We start from the raw sequence: 16213 nt of genomic DNA, 5'->3' as shown, positions 1-16213 counted from the left end.
GCCACCACTGAAAGGGAGTGGTGAGCTGTAAACTGAGCTGTTGGTTGCAATTCACAATCTCACCACTACATGCCGCCAAAATCTACACACAACACCTTTAAGACAATGTTAACAAATTTGGAGATTTCCACATCATTTAAGACATGTGCAATGATGTCAAAATGTTCTTACAGTGTTACAACTCAAGCGCAGATTTAAAGGGCGGACCTCGAGATGCAAAGAATCAACTTTAGTCTATAAAAATGTGATTTATTGCACCCTGAAGGCACAAGTGTTAAAGACAGTAGACTAAAATAAACAAGCTAACAAATGTACACACAACTGTAGTCATTTCTACCCTCATAAGTTTATTTTACTAAGTTCGGCACTAGCATGGTATTGTAATCCAACCAATCAGCGTGTAGCGGTCTCTATATATGGCTATTCCTCACCTCTGTCCTGTAAAAGCAGGATGTGCAGCATCCCTCCTCCTCCCCATCACCTCACTCTCATCTGGTACCTGTGCCAGTTGAGGGGGGGTATGGGCAAATATTTCGAGCTCGGGGCCCTCCCCTCGGACAAAACACCAAGTATGCTTTTTTATTATGTTAATGCGAACTCACAAAATGGAACAATGTTCATTTGGAAAATAACACAATGACATTTTTGTATGGCAATAGACTTATTTAATGTTGTGCTACAGAAACAAGCTTATCTAAAATATTTGAGTTATGTGAGAGGAACACAAAGGGGACAGCATCGTAAAGAATTGAGCAATCAAAGGCATTGCTATAGAACACACACACACACACACACACACACACATAGATGTTCACTAAACTCACTAATATATATATTAGTATTCTTTTAAGCATTGATTATTATTTTAGTAGCTGGGCTTTATTTTCACTAATGTTTTATCTATGACTAGGGCACAACTTGAATTACATATTGTATCACTCAAAAACATTTCCATAATAAAATGAACAAAGTTTGTCTTAAAGAGACTGACAAACCATATAAAACAAAAAATCAACATCCAAACAGTTGAACTAAATAAAACATAACTCAAACTCAAACTATGTCTTGTAAACCTTATAAAAAAGAAGCAAAAATAGCCCTTTGTCTAGCAAGTTATACTTTCACCCATATGACCCTATTGGTCAATTCAGCTGCCCGTTTGTGGCCCGATGTTCGTGATTGGCCGGATCATTGGCGTCCCACAGCTTCTGAAACTCCTGGCGATATGGGCGCACGAGCATGGGTTCCTCGGTTATGATGAGGTTCTCCTTGTTGCTCTGAACAGCCGTTAGGGTCCAGTTAAGAGAGCCAGTGATCAGCTTCTTGCCATCAACTATTGCAAATTTGTGGTGCATGTGTACAGCAGTGCTCATCTCGTGCCTCACGCAGATACCTGTAGCAGGAGCGCTTTGGTCAATAAAACTTGAAACAGTCGGGTGTGAAAGCCTAGAGAAGTAACAGCACTGTATCGTTAAATAACCAAGACTGATTCAGACAGAACATGTGCAGGCTGTGTCGTGTTGTAATGTAGGTATGAATGACATGATTTTTACTGCCTACTACAGTCATGCAAGGTCAATAAATCATTGTAGTCTGCATGCCACAGAGCTGTGAGGACAGGCCTTGGATCATTGCAAAAAGGTGGAAAGTGTTGTGTGTTTTTTTTAGATATTACTCATAAATTGGCACACTTTATTCATCTCAAATCGCATACTGCTGAATAAAAAGGAAGATATTTTGAAATATGTTAATAAGCAAGCAGATGTGGGGCACCATTGACTTCCATAGTAAGGAAAATAATATTATGTAATTTAATGGTGCCCCACATCTGTTTAATTATAATTTTTCAAAGCAGAGCGGTTCACTTTTTAAAGCTTGAAGGTGAGTAAATGATTACAGAATTAAACACTTTTCAGTAAACTTTCTCTTTGATGTTTGTGTTTCTTAAAGGAAAACACCACCGTTTTCAATATTTTACTACGTTCTTACCTCAACTTAGACTTATTAATTAATATATACCTATCTTTATTTAGTAAGTATGGTGGTACAAAACAAAACGTGGCAATTTTTTTAAGCGGATAAAAATGAGAACTATATTGTATGGCGGAAGAGCACGCACTTTGCAGCACTTCAACCTTGGGTGCAGTAATATTGCTATTACTGTATATTTTGACGTCTGATCAACGTCGGATCTTGTTGTCGGATCAACGTCGAATTTAGACGTCGGATAAATGTCGGACCTTGTTGTCGGATCAACGTCGAATTTTGACATCGGATAAACGTCGGACATTGTTGTCAGATCAATGTCAAATTTAGACGTCGGATAAACGTCGGACCTTGTTGTCGGATAAACGTCGGACCTTGTTGTCAGATCAACGTTGAATTTAGACGTCGGACCTTGTTGTCGGATCAACATTGGATTTAGACGTCGGATAAACGTTGGACCTTGATGTCGGATCTTGACGTAGGATCAACGTCGGAACTTGACGTAGGATCTTGACGTCGGATCTTGACGTCGAATTTAGACGTTGGACCTTGTTGTTGGATAAACGTCTGATCTTGACGTAGGATCAACGTAGGATCTTGACGTAGGATCAAAGTCGGATCTTGACGTAGGATCAACGTAGGATCTTGATGTCGAATTTTGACGTCGGATCAACGTCGGATTTTGACATCGGATCAACGTTGGATTTTTACGTCATTTTAATGTTGGATTTTCACGTCATTTCAATGTTGGATTTTCATGTCAAGCCAAAGTTGGGTCTTGACATCAGGCCAAGGTTGGGCGCGCCGAAGTGCTGCAAACTAAGTGCTCTTCCGCCATACAACATAGTTCTCATTTTTTATTCCCTTATATAAAAAATCGCCACACTACTCATGTAACAGTCTTTAAATAGGAAAAACATGGAAGTGTTTGGTGGCTTCTTAATTCATCCCTGTTTGGATCCTAAGGAATGAATGGGGCTAGGCTAAATGCTAACACATTCACGACGCGCTGTACAAAGATTAAGTGCACACATTGATAAAAGATAGGTATGTATTCATTTGTCTAATTTAAGGTAAGAACATAGTAAAATATTGGAAAACGGTGGTGTTTTCCTTTAAGGATCACAGCACCAGGTAACAATCGTCATTTCCGTTTCGCATAAGTATGTCGAAGTGTGTGCATACTCTTTTATTGATGAAGAAACTGCTATTAAAATGTACCATTAATGGGACCGTTTTCTTAATCTCAACCGTGTAAAGCTGTGTTACTGAAATAACGCACCTGCCCTGCGGAGGGTGCCAATCTGAGATCCAGTGATGGTCATGTAGTCTCTATCGGTAACAACTCGTACAGTAACTCCCTGCTGGTGCAGGTGAAGAACCGCTCTGCTCAGCTCCATTTGTGAGAAAGAAAACACACACAGGTCCAGTGATGTACATGCAGAGAGAAGATGACCAAGGAGCCTGGAGAAAGACGTCTCCCGGCCGTGTGGGAGGGGACATGTGCTAGGGGTGGGGAGAGGGGCGAGACTTTAAGATTCTTAGATATATTCTACATTACGGATGGATTTTGTAAGCTTTCCAAATACAGACGTTTACCAGGGGGATCTTCTGTTAGGCATATACAGGTGCTCAACACAGGTTTGGGGTGAAGGGAAGAACAGGACTTCTTTCAGGGGCCCTCGGAACCTCAGACGACGCACCAGCCAGTCGAAACACTCGACCCCCAGCACGAGAGCTACCGCTCCCAGACCAAAAAGTTTGATCAGCTCTTTAAATGATATCTGAGAATACACACACAAAAATGGGAATATGGCAATGCCTCTCGTACCTTATTATGGTTCTCTGAAATACTTGATTCTGATTGGTTCATTCATTTTTTGTACTGCATAACCTCAGAAAACTGATTACTGTAGCTGTAAAAATAATTTAAAATATGTTTGTCATTTATTTGTGTCATTGAGAGTTAACATTTGAATAATATTGAGCTCGCATTGGATTTGCTGTAAACGCTAACCTCCAAAACTAGCAGTCTTGAAAGATGTATGATGTTTAACGTTAGTTGAGTCTCAACCATTAACTTTAATGAACTATAATTTGTAAATTAGCTGACTAATTTGTTTAATAGTTTAGCGAATTTGAGTATTCATTATTGTCAAATATTTTAAATGGAAAATTACTCGAAAAGTCGCGTTCATGACGTCACTGCGTGTCGTTTGGTTAATGTGAGGTTTGCGTCAACACTTGACATGTGTTTTGCGTCTTTGCTTACTCTATGAGCTCACCTACTGAATTTTTAATACAGCCTACAATCTAGTTTACATATTTTACATAGTTTCTGTTGCTAGACAACAAAATATCAACTGAGCGCGACCTATTAAAACTACGAGCACAACCACCTAAGTTACTGATGCTGAGCTTTTTTTAAAAATAAGTTGCTGAAGGGGCCTGCAAAGTCATCAAGTTGGCAAGATTAATAAAATGTACCTGTTGAGACATGTTAGCAACTGTGTTGACAACCAAAAACCATCAGCACATCACGGTAGATTGTTCTTTTCCTGCAGAGACGCCGAACTGAAGACAGTGAGTGAGTGTGTGTAAGTGTCGCCCTCTACTGGTTGACATTTGACATGCAACACATTCACTTGTATGAAGCAAACACAAGATGACGCCATAGTTTGGTAAAAGTTTACTAATATTTTTATTAAAAAGGCAATTGAGTGGCAATTTGATGAACGAGAAACATGCAATGAGCAGGATAATAAATTAACGAGGAATTTTTTGTAAGCATCAAATCAGCGATAACTAGTTGGTAAAAACTGACTGACGCTTATAAAGCTTAAAGGCCTATAATTGTGTTAATATTTTAATATTTTTTTCCTTTTGTAGCTGAATTAATCGGCGTGTGAAAGCCAGCACAGACTGACCAATCAGAAAGACCCCTTGATGATGACGCAATTTTGAAACGCGGGCCGCGGCAGGTAAATTACTGAACATACAAAAAAGGTAAATTACTCAACATTTTGTGATCAGGTATTTATTTTGGCATTGCTCTCATATAAGAAATCTATATTAAGATTTGTCTAGATTAATAATATATTGACCCCACATTTTCTTTACATTTAGACAATGTTTGGTAATTGAAATAAGTAATAAGAAAGCAACTAAAACACATGAAATGTGAATCTTTTTTGTGTAATGCTTGATTTACAAATGTATTGTTGTTTTATTTTGACTATGTTGGGTCTTCTGAAAATTCATTTAATTATAAATTGTAATTTGAAAATTTCTATTTTAATTTCTTGCTGAATGTGAATTAATAAGTGCATATTAAGGATTGGTTGCTAAGTCATTGAATGCTTATGTGGTAGAAGTTCCACTTAAAACTGATCATAATAGTTTCTCTCTAAAGATATCATTTATCATTAATATCATTTATATTTATTACCACCCCCAAGAGAATGTTTCATCTCTACTATTTATCTACTACTGGAAGTGTGTACTACTATAGTACCATTTCTTAAGCCTATAGTTTGTATACTTCACAACGCATACGATTTTTGTTATACCGAATACTTTATGACCTTCCACATTTGGCAGAATGAACCTGCTGATACAGTACTGTGTCCCATAATGCAATGCACTGCATGCTATATGCAGTGCATTGCATTATGGGATACAGTACTGTATCAGTTTCTCTCTTTCAATACTACAATTTTTGTCATTATTCACTTTCCATCATTCTAAGTGTCAAATGTGAAAGTCTGTACACTTCTTCAGTTACGTCTGTCTACATTCTCTGCGTTTTTGTGTTAACAGCACATTCTCATGACACTAAAGTATGCAGTACATGGACTAAGTGGCCAAACCCTGAACAAGTATGATAGTATCTCACATACTTAACATTACACAAATCTCGATGTTTACTGTTGCCAAGATGCAAGCAGCTCATATTTTGCATATCATAAAATAATATCCAGCATATGACCTGTATTTTCTTTACTGGAAGCCCAATGATGCCTCAACATGTAAATGAGTATTGAAAAACTTCCTCAATTTTCTGTCAGGTGTATCATGCCAAGGATGTCAACTTTGACCTTGTACAAGGTTATGCCATCCTTCAACCTGTCCTTGAAGTTGATGTACTCCTTCAATAGTTAAAAAGTCTCGTTTAAATGTGATATCTGTGTTTGTTTTATGTGAGACAACACAAAAGTCACCCAAAAAGGAAAAAGGTAGTACTGTTATTACAATAATTTTCCAACAGGGGGCGGTATGACAGTAAACTTATACAGCTGTGTTCTTATATGCACCTGAATAAGCTGCTTGAACTTCTGTGTTTAATGTAACAAATGAGCAAGAAAATATATTTTGACAGTTTTTCAGTGCATTATTTTTGATTGGACTGTCAAAGGTTTATAAACATATTTCAAAGATGATCAGGGTGCCACATGTTTAACAAATGTACAAAGTATAGATAAAATGTCTATTCAAAACACAGTCACACCCCTTCATATCCCAGCATTCTTCATTACTATGCATGGTTTGAAAAATATGCAGCTAAGCTACCAAGCTGAAAAACTACCCACAAATCCACTTTCCTAATAAGTGGCAACAGATTTTCCTCTCATACTTGTAACTGCAGCGTTTCTCCAACTACACAGAAACTTCTTTAAATTTTCAGATTCTTGTTGCTCTTTTGCGTTGAACTAATTAAAACCAACACATTGATCAACGAGTTCATTTTTACTCTGGTTAATGGCAGTTTTTAGGCTACTTCATATAAATGACTGCAGGGTTTCTTACACCCGACGACCTGTAGCATATGGTTATAATCACCATAAGACAGGGAATAAAAGTAATAAGATATTACGTAATCATGCGGTGTGTGGCTTTAATACGAGCCTGGAACCATAACAGATTTTTACTTCAGCAGACCCGGGAGCCGGAGCTCCACATTCAGCTATCACAAGCCACTTTAATGCACCTTTAGTACTTAAAAATTATTAGCGAAATTGGTAAGGGCATCTGGAAATAAGAAATCAGTCAACCAAGCATAATGCACAGTTTAGACTGCATGACATTGACATGTGGTCAGGGAAGGCCAGATTGCAGTCCAGATTAATGATTAGTTACTAATAACTATAATACAGGGGTTTTTGCACTTTAAAAGTCTTTAAAATAAAAAACCTAAAGCAAAAAAAAAAAGAAACGAAATTTCATTCATTTTTATATTGCAATTGCTTTCTCATGCCTTAAAAGTGCCTCAAATAAGTCAATTTAAATGTACACTGCAAAAAAATGTTTGTCTTGTTTTTAGTACAAATATTTAAAGATTCTTAAATCAAGATGTATTTTCTTGATGACCAAGATAGGAAATAAGTCTAGTTTTTAGACAAAAAAAATCTGCCAATGTGGTAAGAAAAAAAGTGATTAATTTTTTTCTTCAACACTTAATTTAAGAAAAAGGTTTTGTAAAAATGTTATAATAATTTAATATTTTTTGTCTAAAATTAGACCTATTTTCCTAGGTCATTCACAGTATTCAGTATTTTTGTCTTGTTGCCAATGGGGTAAGCAAATTATTCTGGAATTTTTCTTGAATTTAGTGTTTAAGAAAAATGTTCAAGATTTTTTTGCTTACCCCATTGGCATATTTTTGCTTGTTTTATGCACAAAAATCAAAAATTTTATGCATCACTTAAATTTGATATTTTTGGTCTAAAAACTAGACTTATTTTCTTGGGTTGTTTTGCTCATCAAGAAAAATCATTTTAATTTAAGAATTTTTAGATATTTAGAACATATTTTTCTTGAAAATCTTTTTTTTGCAGTGTATATATGAAAATGTCTTTCTTTATTTATCTGACTGTCTTTATTTATCATATGCATTATGTATTAGCCTCTTAAAAATGAAGATTAAATTCCTGCATGTTTCACATCCTAAAACATCTTTCACCTCCATGTTTAAACATCTGGGTTTCTGAAGTCATCACTTTCTGTGTGTCATGTGTCTGTGTTTTTTCATATGACATCCTTTAATGTCCTAAACTGAAATGAATATGAATAATACAGTTAGCCTGTTCAATACTTATTGTCCACACATTACAGTAAATGTCCTTTCCCTCACCAGCATGTTTTTAATTACTGTATGAAGCAGTAAATATTGTTGTACCACTTTTATTCAGACTATTCCAGTAACAATAGGGCACTGTATTCGTCTTGAAATCTTCAAGGAGCCAGAAACTGAATTCATACCAACTGGCTCCGTCTCAGAGACAGAAATGAGCGGTCATAAACCGCCAGATGTGCTTATTACTGTTAAATAAATCACTGTCGCCCAAGATGTCATCTCATATTCAACTTCCCAAATAAAGGCCTTTCAAAATCACTTGAACTATAATCACTATACTTAATAGTCATTATACTGTGAACTTTAAGGTGATCATGTCATGTAAGACCTTTTAGATACTTCTGCTTTCTCAGAAAAATGTGCAATGTTGTCAGGGGCAGTGCTTTTTCAAAAAGTACACATTTGTACCTAAAAAGTGCATATACATCACAGGTACAAAATGGGCTCAAATAACCTATCATTTTGGATTGAAACAACCCAGCACAGGTTCAATAGCAACCCAATCGGTTGGGTTCGTCTATTTTGACCAAACACTGGCTTGAAAATAACCCACATACATATCTGTATCGTCACAGTAACGGCATTATTATCAAGAGTAGATGCATATTAGAAGTCTAGTCAATAATATGTTGAAAGATACTGAAAACAGCTCATTTCCAATTTTTGATTGGTTGAAAAATTTGATTGGTTGAAATGAAAGCAATGAAAATCTCAACTTCAAGCTTAATTTTTAAATCTAAATTCAATAAAAATGTATTTCATTCCATTGAAATATTAACATCAGTATTTGAATTGAATTTCAATTTAGGTTGCAAACAGGATGCAGAATTATAAATTAATTTTTGATTAGAGTAAGTGATATTTATGTGCACTCAACATTAACATAACAGATAATAGATAATATAGATTAAAAGATAATTATTAAGTTTGAGATTGAAATGAACTACAAGTCAGCTGTATCTACAGATAATGCTTCATTATTAACCCCAGCATTGATTTTATTAACAGGAGGATCAAGAAAGGACGATGAAACCTTTAAGCAAGTGCTCATGAATGCTGAAGAGTGTGTGACACGACATTTTATGTTACTATACAGTATACACACAAGCAGATGTTCTGATTCTTATCTTGTACAATAAACACAAACACTCCCTGTTTTGTATAATCCATCAATATATTATTACCTGTTCATCCAGCTCTCTATTGATCCAGCATCCTCGTCTCTGTTGATGTAGCTATGCATCTTCTGTCCTGCTGCTGTAAACCTGACAGTAAAACTGTGACAGGACAATTTCATTGATTTCTGTGGTGGGACGCTCCTGGTGCGTGTGTTCTGGATATTAAGTGGCCGCCACAGTGTAAACATAAAAAAGTAAGTGTTCATGCTATTTTAAGATTTTAAGTTAATTCAACTTAAAAATAGAAGAAAAAAATATGTTGTGAGTCCACTAATATGTTTAAGATAAATTAACTCAAAATTTTAAGGCAGCACGAACACTTACTTTTTAAGTTGAAACAACAAATCTTTTTTATTATTAAAGAGCACCTATTGTATGATTCACGTTTTTTAATTTCCTTTGGTGTGTAAGTGTGTATTAATACATGTTAATGATATGCAAAAGGTACAAATCCCAAAGTAAACAATGACGCGAGTTATCGTCTCTATCGTAAATCTCTTTTCTTGAACTACAACAAACACATGCATTGTAGGCAACAGTTTACTTCCTGGGATTGGTGATGAAGACAAGACCGACATTATCATAATTCATCCCGCTTTAGACTACAGCGTATGAGTTAACTCCTGTAAGCAACCTAATCTTTCAAACATGGTAACATTTCACATTTCCGGCTGACGTCAGAGGTATTTAGGCCACAACGTACAGATTAGCTGGCCAATCAGGGACACAGAGCTTTTTAAATCCGTGCATTTCAGGAAGAAAGTGATATCTGGAGCTACAAAAATGTACGGAAAAATAATGTGTTTTTAACCATAAACTACGTGAACACATTGTATTATACCAAATACATAATGTTGTTTTTAGCAATGAAATAGGTGCTCTTTAATGTGTGCTGCAGAACATAGTTTCACACCATAACAGTTTAACTTCATGTATGAAGACAAGGGTTTAGATTTGGTTGTACATTGAGGGTGGGGGGTGGGAAGTGTCAACTATGTTTTATTAATCATTATATAAATGTTAAAAGATTTGATTATGGGGGATTCCTCTCCCTATCCCACCCCACCCAGAAACTATGTATGCCACGAAGCCGGTCAGGTACAGATTAAAAACTTTTATAAGTGAGTGCTACATTTTCCTGTTGATCATAGGTGTGTACAGTATGTGTGTAAAAATATCTAATTGGACATACTGTACATCATTGCTATTATCTTTACAGTTCCTAGAATGCCATTCGTTTTTTTTTTATTGCGTTTCCTCCCAGACACTTTAAGGAAAACGCCCAGAAACATGTGCCCAAGTATATGTGTACCAAATTTGGTTTCGATACCTCATTCCTGTCCCCAGTTATAGCCAAATTGCTCCGCCTACTTTCTACGGTTGGGCGTGCAGTTTCGGAAAGTTCAACTATTTTGAAAACTTATGATAGTCACACTCCAAAGAATATTTCAGCACTGTTTTGGTTCCAATCGGGCGAAAAACCTAGGACTAGTTTGCAAAAGTAACTTTTAAACAAAATTTTTCATGATGTAAATGAAATCGGAGATATACGTTTTGTTTGGTTCAACCAAGGATATAAGCAACTTGACAAAAATTGCACGAGTTATAGCAAAACTAGTTGGCTTTTTCTGTAGCACCCCCCCACTGGCCGATTGGGCCGCGCCCATTGGTCTAAGTAGAACAGTTACTTGGCCCGTAACTATTGCGTTTATATTTTATTATTTTGCTTTTGTGTTGTCATATGTGACCTGTCTGTGAAATCCAAGTCTCATTAATCTAATTTTGAGATTAGAAACATCAAAGTTAAATTTTACATTGATTTCAATCCTTGACATGCACTGTACAAAGTAAAGTGATAGAGGACATATCATGAAAATCTGACTTTTCCTCTTGTGGTGTCAGAAGGGGATCTTATTATTATAAACCCACCCCTTAATCTACATTATCCAACCATGGCACTGCCATTTAGTTTCAATTTTAACAAACCACCATTATGGTGATCAGTGTTTGCATTTCATCAGCTCAGTTGCATTTTAAAGGACACACCCAAAAATGGCAAATTTTTGCTCACAACTAGAAAGTGGCATTTGTAACATGCTTATAATAAATTATCTGTTGGGTATTTTGAGCTAAAACTTCACATATGTACACTGAGGAAACTAAAGATTTATTTTACATCTTAAAAAAGTCGTGTGAAATGTCCCCTTTAAAAAATACTTCAATTGGTAAATTGGTAAAACAATTATGTTTATTATTCAGAAAATGTAATTTTTTTTAGGTGTTACCAATTTGATCCAACTTTTACTTTTTACAATGTATGAGCTTATCTGAGCCAAAACAATTATACAGTATATACCTGCTAAGTTTAAATGTAATATACTCTCTCTGGTGACTTTACTTTCTCATGATCCGAACAATGCAGGTGGGGTCTGAACCTGAGACCATCACACACAAATAGACATTCATTAGACCGAACCCCACCATAAAACACCTGGCAGGGTAAGAGCTAGGTATTCACAGCACCCATTTATTTACTGAGGAGGAGGGACGGCAAATGCTAATTAGACTTTGATGTGGTCGAGTTTCAAAACCAGTAAGCATTGCCATTGTGCCTCGAACCAAAACACAGAAGCATCTATTTTTTCATCTGTTTATACATACATAGTTATTACCTGCTCTTTTATTATTTTTGTGTGCATTCAAGTTTAAACATTTTCACAGTCTTGCCTGTACCATTGCACTTCCAGGACTTCATTTATATGGGTTGGGGCAGCACCCTTTAAAATGGTCCTTTGAGACACCAACATGTTCCTCTACTATGCACTCTTTAGGTGCAAAGCTGTACCTTTTAAAAAGGGTACCATCCCAATGAAAGCTCTGCCTACATATATAATATTTTTTTGGACCGTGTATAAGCTGAAGATAGAGGAGTCAGCGAGTTACACCACTTTTTAAGTTCAGGAGGGACCACAAGGAGTTTTGCACCTTCAGAATGGTTCACTCCAGACCACCGAAACCTCTGAAGCACATATTATCCCTGACAGCGTGGTATATAATGATTCAGACAAGACCACCTCCCTGTCTCCTGTTATCAGCAATGCCACGGCTTTCAGTTCAAAAAGAGCTTTTGATATGAGGTCAAAGGTCACGGTGAGCATTCTGAAGCTTCTCCTCCCCTGGTTTTGGGTCACTTCACCGCGACAGTGGATTTCCAACAGAATCGCTAGACGGTGTGTCGGGTTCGAGTCTCTGCTGGCGTCCGGTTGTGAAGGTTCAGTTAATTCCTTTCCCGTCATAGTTCAGTTGGTAATGGAAAGTCGTTCACAGAGTTGTCTCAAATAGCAGAGACTTTTAATTATAGGAATAAAATCTGGTCAATCTGGACAAAAAACACGCTCTTAGACATGTGACACGACCAGGCGTTGTTTGATTTGTTTTTACATGTCTAGGAGCAAGTTTACACTGTAAAAAATTCTTTGCTGCCTTAAAATATTTTGTTAAATCAACTCAGATTTACAAGTCATGTCAACAGAGATGAGTTGTCACAACTTATAAAATATAGTTGAGAAAAGTCAACTTAATTTTATAAGTTATAACAACTCACCTGTAGTTATAACAACTCATCTCTAGTCAAGATAAATAATATTAAGTTGAAATGACTTGTTGATTCAACAAAATTTTTTAAAGCAGCAAAGTATTTTTTACAGTGTACCTGCAATAACTTGGTTTGCTTAAAACAGCTAAATGAGAAGCTATATTTGCATGACAAAATATGCAATTTTTTTTGTCCAAAATGAGTACTGGGTGGAAAAAATACACTGTAAAAAAATAAAATGCAGCTAAAGTTAAAACCACTTGTCAATTCAACTTACTATTTTAAGTTTTAACCAGTAATTGACATAACTTATATAAACAAGTTGAAATTGAAAAATATGTTTTTTTTTTCTTTTCGTATATCCTGTTAGTCACGTTGGTTGCATTCAAAGAGCCAAATTAGCACCGTTTAATGATGTACTGGCACAACCTTTCATTACTAAACAATGCAAAGGTTAAAGAAGAAGCAATAAAAAAGTATCATTGCCTAAGAATAGATGCAGCACAATAGAAAAAAATATGAAATGATGATGGATTTTCAATTATATGTTCAATTATATGAAAAGGTATAGTCTATGTTTAGTTATAGGTGAAACTACACCCTCGCGAATGTGTTTTCTAACAGCACTAAACTAGTACTCGTTTTAGTAAACAAACCTTGCAAAAACAAACCTGGCCTTTTTCGACACCGTTTTCGTGTGGGATCGTACACATGTGTTTTAAATAGGAAGGCGACATAGAAAAGGATCTGGCTCTGCTTCTGAGAATGACTTAAAAAGCTATTCACATTTTGGAAAGAAAAGCCCTCGCATTTTGGAAATACTTCAGGTTTTCAGAGATGGCTACTTTCAGTCAAATCTGTGTGGTGCCAGATCCACCTAAATGGCTGAAACAAATGAGTCATTTTTGGAGTTGTTGTTGAAAACAGAGTAACGATGAAAGGGTTTCGAAAGTAGTACCTGGAGTAAGTTAAAGTGTACTTTCTGTCACGTGTGCAGTAGGGTCGGTTTTGAACAGGTTTCTTAAACTTACCCTACACTGCCATTGGGCAAGCACAGATAGTCCCACCCCAGACTTACACCACTGGTTAAATTAATGTTGCTGTGTCAGACAAATCAGACGACAGATGGGAGGAGTTCACACTGATGGGCAACTTCTCTACCTATTTCCGGACGTGATGCTCGAGTCTATCCCAAAATACGACTCTGGTGCACCCTCGTGGACTCATGTCAAGGGTCCCTAAGGTCTACATAATGTCATCAAAGTGTGGACTCAAGACATTTTGGGACAGGGCCCTTACTTGAACTATAAAAATTTGGTTGCTAAAACCACGCATGCCTAGCTCAACGGTATTGACAGCAGCGGCAATCCACCTGTCACTCAAGTGGCCACGCCCTTAATTATTCAGAACTTTAAGGCTTAATATAATTTAAACGAATGAGTTACCCCCCTCATAGTTGTCATGAAGGGCAAAATGAGCTTTACACTAAAAAAATATATTTTTACACCATGTCTAATTTACTTAAATGAAACAAGTTATTACAACACAATTAAAAAATTGTCTCAACTTAATTTTATCATGTTTAATCCACTTAAATTTGAAAAATTACATTAACATAATAATTTTATGTTGAGACCACATGAATGATTTTGTTGCTACTAACTGGGCCGTTGATCTGTGTTTCCCAGCATGCTTTGCAAGCAACTGCCTTTTAAAATTAAGTGTTATGCAGATTTTTAGGTAAAGAGAAAGACTTTATAGTGTTTAATGTTTGTTTATCTTATTGAGAGAGAGACGGAAAGGTTTTAATACATCATCTTGAAATAATTCATCATATAAATCACAAACAGAGCAGCTGACACTCAGAATAGCATGTAAGAGGGACATGAGTGTTGTCTATCAGTGAACTTTCATCTATGACCTCAGAGGTCAGTATGGGACTGTCGGACCTCCATGATGGAGGCAAGAATCATGTGTTTTTTAGTGGGGTGTTACTGTTGTGTGTCTGAAACCATGTTTGTATTTGTTTGATATGGTTGTAGCATGGGATATACTTAACTACATTTACATTTAGGCATTTAGCAGATGCTTTTATCCAAAGTGAAATTAAGGAACAATAAAGCAATTTATCATAGGGAGGAAATAATACGAGAAGTGCTTATATCAAAACATAACTGCGAGATTAGGGGCAGATGACACTTAATTTATACAATTACAATGAAGCTATAGTGGTGATGCATGTACCCCAAACATGCCGCTGACCTTGCGGACGGGGTTGAGGCTTCCTTGATGCTTTTTTCTAATAAATGTACGTTTGTCTATGATTTAATTTACGAATGCATATGAATGAGACACCACATAAATACTTATGAATTTTCTGGTTGATATTAATTTTGTGTTTAGTTTTACAGTTTATCTTTAGGATATTTGGCTCTTTATAATTTATTACAGTCACCCCTATTATGTAGCATTTACACCAGCCACGGAAGATGCGACAAAAATGTGCTATTCGCGTGTAATTGGACACTTGAACATTACCGTGGGTTTACACCAGACGCGAGTTCAACGATTTGTGCGAGTAGATTACATACAAAGTCAATGCAAAGACGCAATCAGACGCCTCCTTGCGTGGGGCGATGTAAATGACGCGATATGAACACGCACTATTTGCCTCAAACGCGTCTTCGGCCAAGTTAAAAATATTCAACTCGAGCGAAAAATTTGCATGACACGACGTTAAATCCCACGAGTAATTTAGAGCGAGTAACGTGATGCCCCGCGTTTGGTGTGTACATAGCATTATGAGTTTACTCACTTCATTCACTCGTGAAAGACACACGTAAAATTCTTGTCATTCGAAACATTCACGCGGAAATTCGCGTCATGGGAGGGGCTTCTTCTGCCTCCGCTCGCTTCTTGTAACCACGTCACTACTAGAGCAAACTCCTGATTGGTTATTGCGGCGCGAATTTCCGCCAAAGTTCAGATATTTCCTCGCGTTCTGCGCCCTCCTCACGTTCGGCACCATTCGCACTAACCGCGCGGCAGGATTCCTATTTGCGTCTTTGCATTGACTTAACATGTAAATCACTTGCACTTGAACGCTACATTACAGCTGGTCAAATTATTTTTTTTAACATTTTGACTTTAGTATTAATATAAGCTCATAATCTAAATTTTAATACTAAGTCAAAATGTTAAAAAAATAACATATATATTATATAATCATATATAATATATAACTCGCAGAATACACTGTAAAAAGATTTATTGTTTCAACTTAAAAAGGTGTTTGTGCTGCCTTAAAATTTTGAGTTAATT

General features: G+C 36.4%; 1 protein-coding gene across 3 annotated transcripts; it reads right to left on the bottom strand.

Moving 5' to 3' along the window:
* Positions 1-642: 642 nt before the first annotated feature.
* pld6 (phospholipase D family, member 6) lies at positions 643-4609 on the bottom strand. 3 transcript variants are annotated; one of them, XM_055204430.2, is made up of 4 exons: positions 4474-4609; positions 3586-3770; positions 3269-3492; positions 643-1393 (listed from the first exon to the last, which is right to left on the bottom strand). In XM_055204430.2, exons 1-4 carry the CDS (start codon positions 4483-4485, stop codon positions 1143-1145), a joined length of 672 nt encoding a protein of 223 aa, XP_055060405.2. In that variant the 5' UTR covers positions 4486-4609; the 3' UTR covers positions 643-1142. The 3 variants fall into 3 exon arrangements, with proteins under 3 accessions (XP_055060405.2, XP_055060404.2, XP_055060402.2); XM_055204429.2 differs by lacking the exon at positions 4474-4609 and adding an exon at positions 4167-4199; XM_055204427.2 differs by lacking the exon at positions 4474-4609 and adding an exon at positions 4004-4078.
* Between the last annotated feature and the right edge of the window lie 11604 nt (positions 4610-16213).

The sequence above is a fragment of the Misgurnus anguillicaudatus genome, chromosome 3 (assembly GCF_027580225.2).
Source record: "Misgurnus anguillicaudatus chromosome 3, ASM2758022v2, whole genome shotgun sequence".
NCBI classification, from domain to species: Eukaryota; Metazoa; Chordata; class Actinopteri; order Cypriniformes; family Cobitidae; genus Misgurnus; species Misgurnus anguillicaudatus.
The sequence above is the reverse complement of the archived record's forward strand: the minus strand, read 5'-3'. Positions and strand labels throughout refer to the sequence as shown.